We start from the raw sequence: 18,006 nt of genomic DNA, 5'->3' as shown, positions 1-18,006 counted from the left end.
TAAAAAGGGATACCAGCTGCCATAAAGGAGATGGTTGTGAGGTTACTCATAAAAGAAATAACCGCCAGCAGATCACTAACATCCCCTTCCTAGGTGCCGTGTTCTTAACTTACACCCCCTTCACAGATACCAAGTAGACTTATCACAGCAAGCATAGGACTACTTGCAATATATCAGTATTCCTTACACACATACACACTGTGCTCATCTAGATATAAACGTGTTTTGTATTTGGGAAGGAGTTTTCCAAAATAATTTAGTGGGACTTGGAGACTTTATGAAGTGGCTTGTTCACAATGCTTGCCTGTTTATGGGCCTTGTGTATAATCAGTGTCTCAGTGAAGGTTTGCTCAGAAGCCCACATGAACTACTCTGGTTTGTTGTGGGGTTTGTTTTATTTTTGAAGAAGAAGAGTGAGATAAAAGGATTGCACGCAAATTGACAAATAAATAAATAACAATATGGTAAAAAACCTCTCACAGCTGTGTGCACTTAAATATGTCAACGCAAGATAAAAAGCATAACAAAAGCTGGCCCTGCCGTTAGGAAGAATGAGACGACTGTCTCAGGTGGCAGTTACTAGGGGAGGAGGGGAAATGGGGTGGGGTGGTGGGAACAGAGCTATGTATGTTATACAACCTAACCAGGGCCCACTCTAAAGCTATCCCGAGGACCTTTGATACTGTGGAAGAATTTTGGTGTAAAATTCACCCCCCTCCTGCGCATGTGCCAGCCAGCTTCTGGAAATTAGGTGACACCATCTTGTCCTTTGCCTCAGGCTACAAAATGGCCAGGGCTATCCCAGAATAAGTATTTTTAAACTGGAAGCATGCTTTAATGAATGTAGGTTTTTAATTAACATACAAGACCCAGGAAATTCAAAAGGCACCATTAGTGTCATCTGTGCACAGTGGTTGTGGTGATGGTGGTGGGAATGTCCCTGTAGACTTAACAAGTTGACTTTGTAGGGGTCACACAGAGGCGTCTTACCTAAGGTCCTGTTATTGAAATCCTCCTCACAGAGCTCTCACAAACCTCAATGTAAAAAAACAAGGGGGGGGGAATTATTGACATGCATGTGTTGTGCCTCCTAAAATGCAATTATTTAAATATTAATATTAATAATAAAACAATATAAACAATATCATGTTGGAATTGCCAATGCTGCCGCTTGGACAGGGGCTGGAGACAGTCCTCTGAATCACATGCAGAGCGCAGAGCAGATCTTGTGGTGGGGCAAGGGGCAAGCAGAGTCTAACACAAAAACAGGACATTCATTTAAGGTGAACAGCTAAAACAGAACAGCTGAAAGAGAAAAGACAACCCTTGCTTTTCTGGCAATTGGTGTCAAAGCAAAAAATAAATAAAAGGCAAAGTTGGGAAGGGTTTTGTTGATTTTCTGGTTGGGTGGCAACTCTGAATATGGTGACAGGCCACCTCCCTTGTCTTCCTGATGGGCAAAACAAAAAAAATGCTTGCCTTTCTTTTTGATCTTCTAGTAGTTCAACTGCATAGTAGTGTTACAGCAGAACCTCCAAGTGTCCCTATTTTCAGGGACGTCCCTGATTTGATCCCGGAATGTCCCACTTTTCCTTAGGACATCCCTATTTTCACTGGAGAAATGTTGCCTGGTATGGAGTTATTCAACTCCCGAGCTGTCTGAAGGCAATTCTGTACAGTATAGGGAAGTTTTTTAAAAAATGTTTAATGTTTTATTATGTTTTTATATATGTTGGAAGCTGCTGGGGCAACCCAGTAAGATGCGTGGGGTATAAATAGTCAAACTATCATTATGGAATGGGACATCCCTATTTTCATCAGAGAATTGTTGGAGGGTATGTTATAGTCAGACAGCACATTTCCCAGGAAGGGCTGTGAGGCTACCTTCAATCTTAACTTTATCTAAAGTATCAACATAGTTATTTGCCCAGGCTGTTGGCTTTTTCACAATTAAGCGCTGAGTCATTCTCTCTACTTCTGTTCTGTTCTTGATATCAATAATTGTGTTTTATCGCTTGCTTGTTTTATGTGCTGATTTTATAAGTATTTAGTCATAAACTAACATCGGTACTTTTAGAAGGAATGCAGTCTAGAAATTTTCTAAAATAATTAGAAACGTATTCTCGTTATTTAATTTTATTCAGCGCTTTTAGAATGTGAGAGAATAATCAATAAAGGTACACATAGGGGGCCATTAGTCCTTCTGCCAGCTTCACAGAGGGATTCTCTCCCATGTTTACTGTTTTTTATAAACAGAACTACTGGCTTCTGGGGCATTGTGTAAATAATAATTACCCAGCACAACACTGATTTCAACAGCCCTGTGGCTGAATCACATCTTCCTCACCGTCCAATCTGCATTTGGATTCTGTTTGTAACTACTGGATTGTATGGAGTGATCATAAACTGACTTTCAGTGCTTTCTACCTGTCCTTGATAGACCCACCCAGGATTTCTGAAAAAGGCAGCCACTAACAACAACCATTTTTTAATCTGCTAATTGGTGCCCAGGGCATTTTGTGTAAAAAATATGACAAGCAATTCAGATTAATAAGGCATGGTAAACCGATTATTAGAAAGTGAAAAAGTGGACAGGAATGAGAAAAGATGGACCAAGGAGAAAGAGCAGTAGATTTTCTAACAGAACCTAGAGAATAAAAGCCTTTTGTGTGCTTTTATTAATGGGGAAGGGCAAAAATCAGATGCAAGTTTCCATCTTTGAGATAAACCACAATGGCTGGACATGCCTTTTCTGATATGACAGTGGAACTGGTGTATGAGCATAGAAGTCATCAGAGGAAGTTCCCAGGAGTTGAACTCAAATGGAACCACGATCTATAGCATCTTTGCTATTGTTTTTATTTAAAATACAGTTTAAGGAAGCATTAACCCAATACAAAATTGCAGCCTTCCTTTAAGTTTGAATTTCATTTACCTTATTTTACTGGTTAATAACACAGCCAGCAACTCAGCTTAGCCTGAATAATTTGAACTTATAAACTTCATAACTTCATTTGCCTGAATGACACTAAATGGTCCAGTTATTTTGCATGAAATAGCAAATAGTTCCAGTCATAATTGCCATAGTTAGTGCTCAGGAACAAAAGAATTGGTATTCAACTAAGTTTTCCTCAGTTTTCCTCAGAGTAGACCTGTTGAAAGTAATGGCCCTAATTTAGGTGTGGGCCTACTGTGAGTAAAACATAGCAGATACCTCCCAATATTCGTGTGCTGCATTTGTGTTTCTCAAAAACCAGCTTCAGGTGGCTGCCTCAGTGTGGCTCATGGGCGGGCCAGCACTGTTCATAACCTCTATGGACTTTGTAATATGAAAGCAGCAACCTTTTTTACACCAGGCTACTTTGGAATGAGATTCTTCCCTAGGGCTAGAATAGGTTTTCTGATTTGTCTTCCCATTAGCAGCTTTGCTGGGCTAATCACCGGTGTTGACATGTAGCTTAAAAGAACAGTGGGTAGCTCATTCTGTATAAATATGTTCTTCTGCTCTCTGCCTCATCGCTTACTTGAAGATAGTAACGAGGGCTAGTGGCAGTAGCAGACAGTTCTACATGCCTAAATGCTAATAACACACTCCTTTATGAGTTGTGCATAGTGTTTTTCTGCTTTGGTAGGAGTTCTGGAGCAGAATGTGATTGGCATCCATTCTGAACCATGCAGCTGTAGTAGCACTTCACCTATTGCATGGCTCCTTCTGTCAGTGCTAACTTAAGGTAAAGGTACCCCTGCCCGTATGGGACGCAGGTGGCGCTGTGGGTTAAAGCCTCAGCGCCTAGGACTTGCCGATCGAAAGGTCGGCGGTTCGAATCCCTGCGGCGGGGTGCGCTCCCGCTGCTCGGTCCCAGCGCCTGCCAACCTAGCAGTTCGAAAGCACCTCCGGGTGCAAGTAGATAAATAGGGACCGCTTACCAGCAGGAAGGTAAACGGCGTTTCCGTGTGCGGCTCTGGCTTGCCAGATGCAGCGATGTCACGCTGGCCACGTGACCCGGAAGTGTCTGCGGACAGCGCTGGCCCCTGGCCTCTTAAGTGAGATGGGCGCACAACCCCAGAGTCTGTCAAGACTGGCCCGTACGGGCAGGGGTACCTTTACCTTTACCTTTACCTTTACCCCTGCCCGTACGGGCCAGTCTTGACAGACTCTGGGGTTGTGCGCCCATCTCACTTAAGAGGCCAGGGGCCAGCGCTGTCCGCAGACACTTCCGGGTCACGTGGCCAGCGTGACATCGCTGCTCTGGCCAGAGCCAGAGCCAGAGCCGCACACGGAAATGCCGTTTACCTTCCCGCTGGTAAGTGGTCCCTATTTATCTACTTGCACCCGGAGGTGCTTTCAAACTGCTAGGTTGGCAGGCGCTGGGACCGAGCAGCGGGAGCGCACCCCGCCGCAGGGATTCGAACCGCCGACCTTTCGATCGGCAAGCCCTAGGCGCTGAGGCTTTAACCCACAGCGCCACCTGCGTCCCCTAGTGCTAACTTAATGGGACCTTATTGGCATCATTAAACTATCTGATTGGGCCATTGATGATAATGCCATTTATCTTTGTAAAGCCAATGTCTTATCTGGTCCTCAAAGCCAGGCCATGGTGGATATTGCAATGGGTTTATTGATTGCACTTTTGTTAATATATCTTGAAAATATCAACCTAGACTTAGATCAAGGGTTCCCAAACTGTATTCTTCGTACCACTGGTGGACTCCAAGCGTCATTCAGGTTGTCAGCAGCCTGTCTGCAGAGCTGTGGTTGAAGACAGGCAATGGCATACCCATCACATAGATTACTCATATTGATTTTTAATTGTATTTTATTGCTTCTTTTATTTCTTATATTGTATATGATTGCATTACAATTTGAATTCTTTGGAATTGCAATTGCTACATCAGGTAAAGAAATTATTAAGTGGTCCACCAAGACCCTCAGCAGTTTTCAAGTGGTTTGTGTGACGAACCACTGACCAAGGTAGTTCCCCATTCCTCATAAAACAGGTGGATTAGTATCTGGTATGACATATGCTAACAAAACTACTTTTTTTAAAAAACAGCAACATTTGCTGCCCTGTGCTCCTTTACCGGGCCCCTCTAATGTTTCATATATTGTGCATGCTATCTGAAAACAGCATGCAGAGTGCTTTTCAAATTGCTGGATTTTCTTTTCTGGGCTTTCTTTTGTGATAGCCCTGCAGAGAGACTTGAGGAATTAATTTGTCCTTTTCAAAATGGCTACTGCTGCTTCTAGGGTTTTGTGATATAGAAATTGCATCTTCCAAGTCACTCTGACGTTGTCTTTGCTCCCTGTTCTGGGTTTTTATCAACACTGATTGTTTTGCCACCACTGTGGCTTTGTGAAGAGCTAAGAGTTCTTTATTAGCTGCATTTTTTTTTCTAGAGCACCCTTTGTCTAGAATTCCAAGAACTGTTCTATCTCTAAGATGCTTCTCCTTTTTATCAGAAAACTCACAGTGTTCATACAAGGCTGGCCCTAACAAATGACTCAATAAGATATCCCTTGGCTTCTGAGCTCTTTGATAGAAGCAGATCCTCTCATAAACCACATTCCCCCCTGGAGATGAAATGGGCCTCAAACTTGACACAAACTCTCTCAGAGTTGTGCTTGTGGTCCTCTTCTGCTTCTTTCTCATGACATAAAGTGCCAAGCTTACCTGCATTATTCATTTTTCCTTGTGGGGGTTTATGGCCTGGCAGAAGCAAGCAATTATTTCCTTCCATTTAGAAAGTACTACTAAAGGTGAAGGTTTCAGATGCAGGGAACTGTGCCCTTTTCTTTGTCACGTTAGGAATTTGTAGCTTTATAAACTTTACTTCTGACACCAAGGCTTTCATACCATTAGAAAGCTAGACAAGAAAGTTACTGTTTCCTACAATCTAGCACATAACCTAGTCACTAAATCAGGGGTCAGCAAACTTTTTCCGCAGGGGGCCGGTCCACTGTCCTTCAGACCTTGTGGAGGGCCGGACTATTTTTTTTATAAAAAAATGAACTCCTATGCACACTGCGAGGGGGGCAAGTCTTGGTTTGCCGCCTGCCTCATTTGCCAAAGGGCTGGCAGCGGTGGCACAAAACTGGCTTCCTCCCTGCCTAGAGAAAGAAGGCGCTCTGCTTACTTTGCCAGGGGCTGCCACCACCGCCACTCCTTCTCATGAAGTGGGTAGGCAGAGAGAGCTCGTCTACGCTGCTCTCTGGCCCACAGGAGCATCAGGGCGGTGGCGGCGGCGGCGGCGTTTGATTGACAGAGATGTCCGCACGCCGCACTGAGGTAAACCAGGTGCGGTGTTTGATTGGCAGAGCCATCACCACTCAGCCTATTCCTCCCGTTGCCATTGCTGGGAGTCTTGGCTTTGCGGCAGGTTCCGGCTTCGCGGCGCGGACTGGATTTAGGACCGTGGCGGGCATGATCCAGCCCAGGGGCCAGAGTTTGCCAACCCCTGGACTAAATCATATAACAACATGATCCACACACTTTTCATGTTCATTTGAGGAAAATAAAAGAATAGCCTAAAGTATATCCTTAAGTAGGAATGATTTTGCACTTATTGTGTGTATATACAGTGTGTGTGTATTCTCTCATGAGATTTTCTATTATTATTATTATTAATAATAATAATAATAATAATAATAATTTAATTTCTATACCACTTTGTATTTTTAAGAAAAGAATCTCAAAGCATTAAATAAAACAATCGGGAATAAAACATTACTGAAGAAAGTCAAATATAAAGTAGACATTCAATGCAACATAATTAACAGAAAACTAAAATATTATCTTAAAAGACTTCAAAATTAAAACATTACAAAGGTGGCCAACTACAAGACGGACATTTAATTCAGCAAAGTTAGTGAACAATGAAAATTTTATCTTAAAGAGTTCAAAAGAAAACATTACCAAAAGAGGCCAAATAAAAATGCACACTTAAAACAACATAATTAACAAGAGAATAAGATATTATCATAGAACATATCTGCTGTTGTTGCTGCCAATCCTGCCAATAGGGTTTCATGGCAGGCTGTGGCTGTGGAAGCTCAGGCTGATAGGGTCTGCACTAAGAGACAACTAATATGGTCTCTGTTACAATAACATTTGATCACATGGGATTGTGGACCAACTACATACATTTTGGCAAGCTGATTGGTTGTGTTGATGCCAATAGGATTCTGAACATATGCAAGATGCACAGAATTTGGCTCTGCAATTTATATAATGTAGATAGCTAAATATTTGATGGTTTGAATGGTGCTTGGATTTTCAAAGCCACTTAAACAACTGAGCTTTCTATTAACAACTGTATCATTAATATGTGTATATCGTGTATATTTACTATTCTGCTGGGAGCCACCCAGAGTGGGCTTTCATCTTTATTTTGTCCTATATTGAAATTTCAAGTTATACACTCTGGTTTTCCATATCAAATTTTATGATTTGATATGATATTAAAAATATTTTCATGTTTTCTTCCCATAAACAAATTCCAAATTAACTCCTTTTGTAATTTAATTTTTTTAAGCCAAATTTGGCTGCCAACCTGGTATATGCATAACATTAATTACTCTGAAGGAGCTTTCCATGCACATAATCAAGCTATTTTATTAACAGGTTGAGTTTTAAGCAGCTTGATGTTTTGGTAAACAAAATAATTTGACTGAAGGATGTTGCACAGATATAGGCATAAGATTCCAGAAATAGATGGTTAGTCCTGAAACAGGCTCCCCAAAGCAGGAAATATTTTTATTACTTGGTATTTAGTATTTAGAGTGAGAGTAGTAAACAAACTATCTTATTACCAGGCTGAGTTTTAAACCACTTTTTGTTTTTTTGTAAACACAAAATAATTTGACTGAAGGATGTTGCTGTATTAAAATGGAAGCCATCCATTCTGAACTGACTTTTTCTCACTCCCGCCTCTTCCTTTTTATTCCAGTTCTTCCTTCCCCTTTACTTTACTCCCCTTGTCCTAGTTCATTCTCAATATCCATTGACAATGTCGCTAATCTGCCCTGTAAAACAGGAATGAGTCTTTGTTCTCTCTTTGCCTTTTCTCTCTCCTAACTAACACACACACACACACACACACACACACAGAGAGAGAGAGAGAGAGAGAGAGAGGTTTACTTATAATCAAGTGGTATATATATACACACACACACACATATATATACATACACATACATATATATGTATATATATGAATGATATTTAGTCCATGCCCAAGTCATCTAGCTTCTCTCTTTACATCATCTCTAGTGCTAGTAATCTCACACTTCGTCTATTGTCACTGTATTCTCTCTGGTTTGTACTGTCTCACCTTTGTATAGGAGTCTACTGCTGAAGTAAACGAAGCTCTTTTACTGCCCTGATCATGTGACATCCTTCCTTATGTCCTCATGCTAATAACTTTTCCATTCACAGTTCCAGTAGAATCTCATCCCCATCTCTCTGCTCTTAACCATCCCTGCCTATCACCATTGCTCTTCCAGCTCTACCACCCTTGGCTATGCAGCTTACCCTTCTCTCCCAAATAACACCACTCTTTCTCTCTTCCTGCCCCTTAATCTTGGAACATAACCTAGAACATCTATGTGATGCTAATTTCCTCTTCAAAACCCACCTTTTCGGTGAATCCTTTGACACAGTCCCCTCCTCTCCCTGCTGCAACTGAGCCTAATTCACTGTAACTGAAATTGTACATATTTGCTCCTTGTTTATCTCTACTCCCATTTACCACCTTCTCTGTTGTCTCCCTTGTCAGATTATAGATTGTAAGCCCTCTGAAAAAGTGACCTATCCTGTTCTACTCTGTAAAATGCCATGCAGATGGATGGTACTGTACTACATAAATAATAGTAACTGTCTTTGTTGTGACCTGAACATGCATTTGCCCAATTGATCTGAAAGTAGGTGAAGTCACCCATTCTTACAACACTTTCTCTTTAGCCACCTCCCTGATTTATTTCTCCATCTCACAGTCATCATTTTGGTCAAATAGCCACAGTACATCCCTTGTTCTAAATTACTTTTCATGCCTGGTATTGTTACCCGCAGCAATTCTGTGGAAGAGTTTCTTCCACTTTGTTGAACTGTATTCCCTGTTTGACACAGTCTCTAAAGTGCCCTTTTCTGCCCTTTCAACAGAGTTCATACCCACAGACAACTGTGTCTCACCGTTTTTCTCCATTCCATCAGGTTTCTGATATGCCCACTATGTTGTTGTTTAGCACCAAGCACTCCAGGTTCCCCCATCTTGGCTCAGAGGCTTCTAGTATTAACATATAAAACCTCTATTCGTTGTTCAATAGGGAGTTCCTGTCTCCTGAAGGCTCATGATGATGTAGTCCTACTGTTGAAGCTGAGCAAGTCTGGACTTGTAAGCTATCTGGGTAGGATACATCTTGGGAACCATGTGTAAGCCACTCTGAAATTCTTAGAGAAGGACCAGGGTATAATAAATACCTGTACCACTAGGTGGTCTGGCTTCTACACTGAGAACAGCAGAGGTACAATAAAACAGAATGATTAGCAGAAGCAAGCATGGGTATGTTAACAGCAAATATTGAAGAGCCAAACTAATTTCCTTATCTGTCAGCACAATTTGGAATGTGTCAGATATTTTTCTCTGTCCAACCATGGTTGAGTTTCTTTTGCTTGTAATAGTGATTTCATTTACCAATATAAAAGCTGAGTGATTAGAGGTAAGCAGACTTTCCAACAAGAGGCAGCAATTCCACCAGCCCTGCATCAGAGAGAACTCCTATATCTCAAGGTCCTGCAGTTTCAGACACAACATAGCTCTCTTGCTCCTCAATTCAAATGACGTACTCCAAACTGTTCCCAGCTGCTCTCCACATGTTTAATGAGCATGTAGAAGGCAGGTAGAGGCAAGCTTCACCCTTGCCATCTGCCTGCTGAAACATACACCTGCAACATACATGCAATGGCAAGGTTCCATGTCATTGGGTACGGTGATTGTGGGTGAATACCTACCAGGTGGCTACAATCAAAAGGGCCAAATTTACAAATACACATACCAGTTTCAGCAAGGCCTTCAATAATGGCAAATTGCAAAAATGTGGCTTAGACTATGCTGTATTATATCACCCAGCTGCTTGAAAACCTGTATGTTCAGGTCCAGCTGTCTGAAAATCTGTATTTGCTTAACATAGGGTTGCCATATGTCCAGAATTTCCCAGACATAACCGGGATTTGGCTGTCAAAAACCGTGTCAGGGCGGAAATCACTTGAATTTCTGGGAAAATACGGATGTATGGCAATCAGTGTCGGAAGTGTAGATTTTGGCAACTTTCCTTAAAAATAGCTCAAAAACTTTTTTGAAAAAAGATTTTGCAAAAAAAATTTTTGCCAAATAACTCAACAAATTTTGTGTTTGGATTTTCACTTTTCAAAATGCAGCAACGCTAAGCTTAACACTACCAAGAGGAATGAAAGAATCAATGGAAGGTGGCTAACAAGTGGGGTTTAGCAGGATCTGTCCAGGATCTAGTGGTGTTCAACATTTTCATTAATGACTTGTTGCTAATCCTGTGAGCTGCTGTGTGCCTGAGCTGCTACAATCAGGTCCCAGCACTGGCAGGAGGCCACAGTTGGCACTCTTGTGACAACCTTAGGATCCTGCAAAGCAGCAGAAGCTATCCCTTCCTCACTGCTGCTTGCATGCCTGTCCCAGCTCTACTCTGTGGTCTTGAACAATTTCCTCCCCTCAAGACATTGGGCAGTGCTGGGAATAAAACTGTTAGGAACCTGGCTAACCACACTAAATGACATTAAAGCAGCATTACACAAATGGCTTTCCTTGTAGCAATAATAGGAGGTTCTCCTGGCAGGGTTAGCCATCTGCATCTTTGCAATTGCACCATTGCACAATCCAAGTATTAAACATATATAGATGGGGAGTGGAAATCAGTGGAAAACTATTTAGGCTACAGCAACTTTGAGAAGACTATGAGATTACAGTATCTCAACAGTGTGCCACAAAAAATAAAACAAAAAATGCCACTGTAAAATTAATGCCACCCACTTGGGGTAGCATTTAGAGAAGGAATTTAGGATTCGGAGAAGAAAAGCAGCAAGATACAGACATATACATGACATGTGTAAAAGGCAGAAGGAACTGGGAAAGTATCACAAAAGTAAAATGCTTGAAACCTCATCACTTGCACCTGATCAATTGGCTTCATTGCAAAGCATTGTCTCTAAGCTGAAGTTGTGTTTGATGGCTTTTTAGCTGGATCATTCACACATGAAAAGTGGTTGATATACTAAAGAGATGAGCTATCGTCTGTGTACTTATCAAAAGATGATGGGGGTGGGCATTAAAATTTTATGCAATACATTGAGATCTTCCATAAAGCCTTTCTTTCATAAAGTAGAGAGAGGGCAACTAATCACAATGACACTTGAGGCAGGGCAGGAAAAAATGGCTTGTATGTGGACTCGCTTTTCCAGAAATGGAGGGGTTTCTTCCATTTGTGGATGTGTCTTTGATTCAGAAGGGAACTCCTGCTGTTAGAAGAGATGAGAGACAACTTTCATCCATTTCGTCCCACCCAGGAGCAACCTCCAATGCTCCTAAACTCCACTAGAGCAGATTTTGGGGGATATAGGGGGTTGCTGTGGGGAGGGGAAATCAGCAAAATTACTGCCTCCTTTCCTTCAACAGAAGCATGCCATGAACGGAACTCTATTCACAGGATGTTTAGATCCTCACCAAAAAAGATGCAGCAAAGAAGACTGAATGTGGAATATCAGAAATTGCTGCCTAACTGGAAGGATAATAGGTTAACAAACTGTATTGCCCTAAAATGGCTATGCTGCTTCTCTGAGGATGATTTTAAGTTTATAGAATTCTTCTATTACAGTCACATTCCAGTTTTCTAGTCCCATTGTCTGGCAAATGTACAGTTTATGGATCCATTGCAGAAACTGACAGCAGACTTCTATTATACAGTCTATGCAAACTGACCCTGATTTCTGCCTTTGGCATATTTTTACCTGTGATCTAGATAAGTTAAGAAATAGAGACTCCAACTTCAGGTCACTCATTCAAGGCCGGTTATATATCCTATTATCTCAAACTGTCTGGTCTGTACTCACTATTCTCATGCCTTGCAACAGAGGTTAAAACAGATCCATGTTATGTCTTCTGCTCCTTTCTGGTAACACTGAATTACAGAATCGTGTATCGGAGGGGTCTTGGAGACCATTTAATCCAACTTCCTGTTCAATGCGTTAGTCTTACTGCTACTGCTCTAGTGGTATCCACTTAACAGTGCCAGATAAGCTTGCAGTGTTCTGACATTTTACATATTATCATCGTAGCATCTTGCAACATAGCTAAAATTTATAAGTACACTGAAGTATGATGATGGACATTATTTGTGCTTAAGTCAAATAAGGGAAACCATTTCTTACCTTTGTGCTTGAAATTGTAGCTCTGTGAGGTGTAAACTACAGTTCTCATGATACTTTGGTAGAAGCCATGTGCTTTAAATGTGCTTTGAAAGTATAGTGTGGGTGTGACTTAATAGTGGTGTGTAGGCCAGTCTCTGGAACACACAGACATTCCTATCCTTCTTAAAAGGCAGCCAGTTCAATATGTGGAGGGAAAGAAACATGGTTTGATCTGTCTAGGAAGGTGTTTGGAGCAGGACTGGGGAAGGCAGAGCTTTATGTGCAAATTAGCTTACAAGTTCAGAGCAGGCAATAGTATCAGGCTGAGGATCGTGAAACCTGTATGGTTACCTTCTTGTTGTTGTTGTTGTTTAGTCGCTTAGTCATGTCCAACCCTTTGTGACCCCATGGACCAGAGCATGCCAGGCACTCCTGTCTTCCACTGCCTCCCACAGTTTGGTCAAACTCTTGTTAGCTTTGAGAACACTGTCCAACCATCTCGTCCTCTGTCGTCCCCTTCTCCTTGTGCCCTCAATCTTTCCCAACATCAGGGTCTTTTCCAGGGAGTCTTCTCTTCTCATGAGGTGGCCAAAGTATTGGAGCCTCAGCTTCAGGATCTGTCCTTCCAGTAAGCACTCAGGGCTGATTTCCTGAAGAATGGATACGTTTGATCTTCTTACAGTCCATGGGACTCTCAAGAGTCTCCTCCAACACCATAATTCAAAAGCATCAATTCTTTGGCGATCAGCCTTCTTTTTGGCCAGCTCTCACTTCCATACATCACTACTGGGAAAGCCATAGCTTTAACTATACAGACCTTTGTTGGCAAGGTGTTGTCTCTGCTTTTTAAGATGCTGTCTAGGTTTGTCATCGCTTTTCTCCCAAGAAGAAGGTGTCTTTTAATTTCGTGACTGCTGTCACCATCTGCAGTGATCATGGAGCCCAAGAAAGTAAAATCTTTCACTGCCTCCATTTCTTCCCCTTCTGTTTGCCAGGAGGTGATGGGACCAGTGGCCATGATCTTAGTTTTTTTGATGTTGAGCTTCAGACCATATTTTGCGCTCTCTTCTTTCACCCTCATTAAGAGGTTCTTTAATTCCTCCTCACTTTCTGCCATCAAAGTTGTGTCATCTGCATATCTGAGGTTGTTGATATTTCTTCCGGCAATCTTAATTCTGGTTTGGGATTCCTCTCCAGCCTTTCGCATAATGAATTCTGCATATAAGTTAAATAAGCAGGGAGACAATATACAGCTTGTCGTACTCCTTTCCCAATTTTGAACCATCAGTTGTTCCATTTCCAGTTCTAACTGTAGCTTCTTGTCCCACATAGAGATTTCTCAGGAGACAGATGAGGTGATTAGGTACTCCCATTTCTTTAAGAACTTGCCATAGTTTGCTGTGGTCGAAACAGTCAAAGGCTTTTGCGTACCCAATGAAGCAGAAGTAGATGTTTTTCTGGAACTCTCCAGCTTTCTCCAGAATCCAGCGGGTGTTTGCAATTTGGTCTCTTGTTCCTCTGCCCCTTCGAAATCCAGCTTGCACTTCTGGGAGTTCTCGATCCACATACTGCTTAAGCCTGCATTGTAGAATTTTAAGCATAACCTTGCTAATGTGTGAAATGAACACAATTGTGCGACAGTTGGAGCATTCTTTGGCACTGCCCTTCTTTGGGATATGTATGGTTACCTGCATATATCTAAAACCACTCTCCATCATGTCCAGGTCTCCATCATGAACTGTGCTTAACTAAGATCATTTTTCAAGATGCAAGACCAATATCTAGTATCATCCAAATATCAATATATCTTCTGGGGAAAGAGATGGCACTTTTATTGACAATGGCAACCCCCTCCCCCCACTGTCCTCCAATCTGGCCCTCTGCTGTACAGAGTGCAGCCAAATTTAGTCAGGTCCACCCCACTCCTCTGCCCAAGTCTCAGTGATACATGCCATGTTGGCCCCTTCATTCTTTGCTTCCTGATCCATAAGAGCCCCCCCCCCCATTTTCTTATCCCATGACTGCTGAGTTTGCTTAGGAATCTTTGGTGAAGAAGTAATAAATAAATCTGTACGGCAAAACTGAGCAAAGGTCTCAGCATAGCTAATGGGCAGGTTAGCCCTGATGGCAGCTACACTCTTATTCCCATACCAAATTCTAGATTTCCTTCAGATAAAATAACTTATGAAGAGAACATTGCTGGTTGTTCCTTCCTTGAATAAAAGTGAAAGAAAGAATTTTTTATAAGCACAAGTTAGCATCTACTATATTTCTGTTCCTGTTGTTTTTGTGCTTTATTCTCAGTGTGCTCATCTGTGTCCTTCAGGGGAAAAAAGGATACATATTCTGAAAATGAAAACCATCAGACAACCTTCTGGAAAGAAGAGACCTATTTTAGGTATGTCTGTGTGAATATTGTAGGTATGCATGTTAATTGTTTGCTTTGTGGTTGCTGTTACTGTACACCAACCCTATTTCTTGATAGAGATAAGGTACCCGAACATTTAGTTCAGAAAAAAAAGAGACACAGGGAAATGTGTATACAGTAACCCAAGCCTGCATCTGTGTAAGTTTGCCAGTGATTTCCAAACTGTGCTGTGCTGTCTGAGAAATTGAAATGTGCTTTGGAAAATTAAGCCCCCTGTAGGATTTAGCTAACATCCTCTGCCTGTCGGAGCAAGTATGCCCCATGCAGTATTTACTCTCTCCTCTCTCTGCCAATTTTTAGGTGGTGACATCATCGGGGGGGGAATGCCACTACCGGGATTGCCTGATGCAGCTCACACTACAGCTGATGGGCGGGGGAACCCCAGAAACATAAACATTGGCCTGGAAGCACAGGGTTAGGATTGGGCACCAAGAAGTAATATCAATTCCCCAGCCCAGTTGGGATGATGTTTGTCCATTATCCATGGCGCTGATGAAGAAATGTTTTTTAATTGAAAAAACTGTGCTTCAAGTGTTAAGTGTTTGTGAAACACTGGTCTATGTTATATTTGTGTACTAGTTCATGTCCTACTTTCCATAAACCTGTTAAAATATGTTGTCTGTCTAAATGCACCAGACAATGTATATTCCTGCATATATCAAAAGGCCTTTGCCCAGGCATATATGTTTGTTTCATAGATTTACATACCACACTTCAAAAAGTATTTGCAGGCCAGTTTGAATAGAAATACATATACAATAAATCAGTAGTAAGCAACAAAAGAGCAGAGTAAAAAACAGCAACACAAAATTAAGATATATTGTGCTCAGTGATCATTATTCGCATATCCTCGGTTTTTTGTTTCATGTGCTTCATGGATAACCTTCTGCTTGTGCAAGCTCATGTTTACTGGATATGCTTCTGTTTGTCCTGCAAATGTAATCAAGATTGTAGATTTGTCTATGCTACTACCAGATCACTGTGCAATAGTGTTGTGCTGAAGATGATTTATTGGGACTTGACTAGTGGCATCTACACTAAAAACACATGGGTATCTGGACAGCACATAGTACAGTACTGCTTTAGTATATATTTAACTGGATTGATTTGCTGGCAATGAAGCAGTCAGTGAAGGCCAGCAAGTCCATGTTGATTTAAATGACTTAGCACCACAAATTTAATAAACTAACTTCAGATGCACTTCAAATAGATTTCTAGAGTACCTCTAGAATGTATACCAAATTTTACAATTCAATTTTCTCTGCTTTTAAGAGGGGCAAATCCTAAAGCATAGCACACTAGAAAACTGTGCAGAGGTAGGTAGAAACCTTTGAACAAACAGCTGGTTTACACATCTATACAATTTCTCTGTGCATGATGACTCAGTGCTGGACATGTGAAGTGACCCCACTAAAAAGCAGTGCTGCTGAGGTGAAACATCATTTTTTATATTTCCCCTACACAGTCATTAATGAATTTATACAGTTGTTCATTACTCTGGTTTTGTAACATTTCTCAATGAAACAGAACCTTACATTGGATGAGTTAATAATGACTGACCAAGCATACTGGAGACATTAAAAACCACTGCATAAATAAAAGCTTGTTGTCAGGGTGGTGCACTCTCAGCTTGGCAAACCACAACTTGTGCTTTAGGAGATGGTGAAATATATTCATAGTGTGAGCTGTTAAGCAGACAACCCCCACTCTAATCTTGCTTTATCCACAAACTTCTTAGATGGTGTTCAGCAAACTACTCTTTCTCAGGAAAAGTTCCATAGCATAGGAATGATACTACTACAAGACTGTAATAAAGATGGCCAAAACAATATACACAAAATATTCTCAACATACATGCAAGTTTTATTCTTCTCATTTTATAGCTACACGGTGGACAGTAATTTGGGTTTTTGTACTTAACATCCACGTTGGCAAAAGAATTTCTGCCTTTCCTTAGCTAGGAAAAAAGGCAATCTTAGTCAGAGGGACCCAATGCATGACTGATTTTGCTCTTACCTCACTTGGGTGAGTTAGATTTCTTTGTCTAAACCATGGCCATCAAGGAATTAATAACGGGTTGAAGTCATTTGATTCCTAATGCATGATAAGCAAAGGGAGAAAGAAAGGATTGTTTGAGGTGGTTTGGTGGCAATCGTTCTTGGAACTGGTGTTACATCTGCCTAGCAACAGTGCTGTGTGAATGGTGTGGTTTTTTTTGTTTTTGTTTTATACATATTACATTTAGCTCCTTAGTTGCTTTCCCACAGGTTACTGCAATTATCTCCGGAAAACACTGCAATCCGACATCTAAGGGTCAGAAATGCCATGACAGGTCTGCGATCAGATCCCTGTGCCTGTGATAATGTCTGTCCATTTTTTCAGAAGAGCCCTGCTGGATCAAACCAAAGGTCTGTCGTCACTGTTCCAACAGTGACCAACTAATGTCTTCGGGAAGCTCACAAGCCGGAGAAGAGCACAGTAACTCTTCTGTTCAAGGTCCCCAGCAACTGGTACTCAGGGGAATACCGGAGTTAATATATAGCTATAGCAATTGATAGCCTTATTGTCCATGAATCCCCTTTTAAATCCATCCAATCTGACAGTCATCACTACATCTTGTGTAGCAAATTCCATAATTTAACTTATGGGCTGTGTCAAGAAGTACTTCATTTGGTCTATCCTGAAACTTCTGTCCCTCAGCTTTCATGTGAGATGGGGAGGAAGCTTCTCTTTTGTCTACTTTCTCTATCCTTATATCACACCTTTATCCCTCTATCCTATATTTTTGAAACCACATGTCTAAGTCTGTTATGGCAGGTGTTTGATGCTCTCAGCGTATTAAAAAACTAGACTTCTAACTGCATTGTTCTGAGTTAACACCAGGGCGCTCTCTCTCTCTCTCTCTCTCTCTCTCACACACACACACCCCTTAAGACTAAGCCCCCCAAAATTAAACAAGCCTCTAAGCCAAAACTGAACAAAAACAGGACAGTAAGAAAGATACAATTTTTTAAAAAAAATCAAACACCTACATTTTAAATAAGTCCTTATTTTCAATATATTTTCAGTGGTATCTCATCCAGGCAGTTTTCTGAGTTAAATGGCCAGTCCTGTTGCTTCAGCAGCAGAGCTGCATGATGACCAAGC

The 18,006-nt window shown here is 41.3% G+C and overlaps 1 protein-coding gene across 4 annotated transcripts in view; it reads left to right on the top strand.

Annotated features, from left to right (window-relative positions):
* Positions 1 to 18,006, top strand: part of LOC307202742 (uncharacterized protein) — a 110,503-nt gene that overhangs the window by 56,641 nt on the left and 35,856 nt on the right. For 3 of the 4 annotated variants that reach the window (XR_013832982.1, XR_013832983.1, XM_079952941.1), the window contains one exon: positions 14,736 to 14,829. The exons of the other annotated variant lie outside the window; for it this stretch is intronic. Coding sequence is in view for 1 of the 3 variants with exons in the window: in XM_079952941.1 (XP_079809067.1) it covers positions 14,736 to 14,829 (94 nt within the window). In the remaining 2 variants the exon portion in view is untranslated. The remainder of the gene's footprint in view (positions 1 to 14,735; positions 14,830 to 18,006) is intronic. 4 annotated transcript variants of the gene reach the window in all.

Source organism: Podarcis cretensis (assembly GCF_951804945.1).
Source record: "Podarcis cretensis genome assembly, chromosome: 1".
NCBI classification, from domain to species: domain Eukaryota; kingdom Metazoa; phylum Chordata; class Lepidosauria; order Squamata; family Lacertidae; genus Podarcis; species Podarcis cretensis.
The sequence above is the reverse complement of the archived record's forward strand: the minus strand, read 5'-3'. Positions and strand labels throughout refer to the sequence as shown.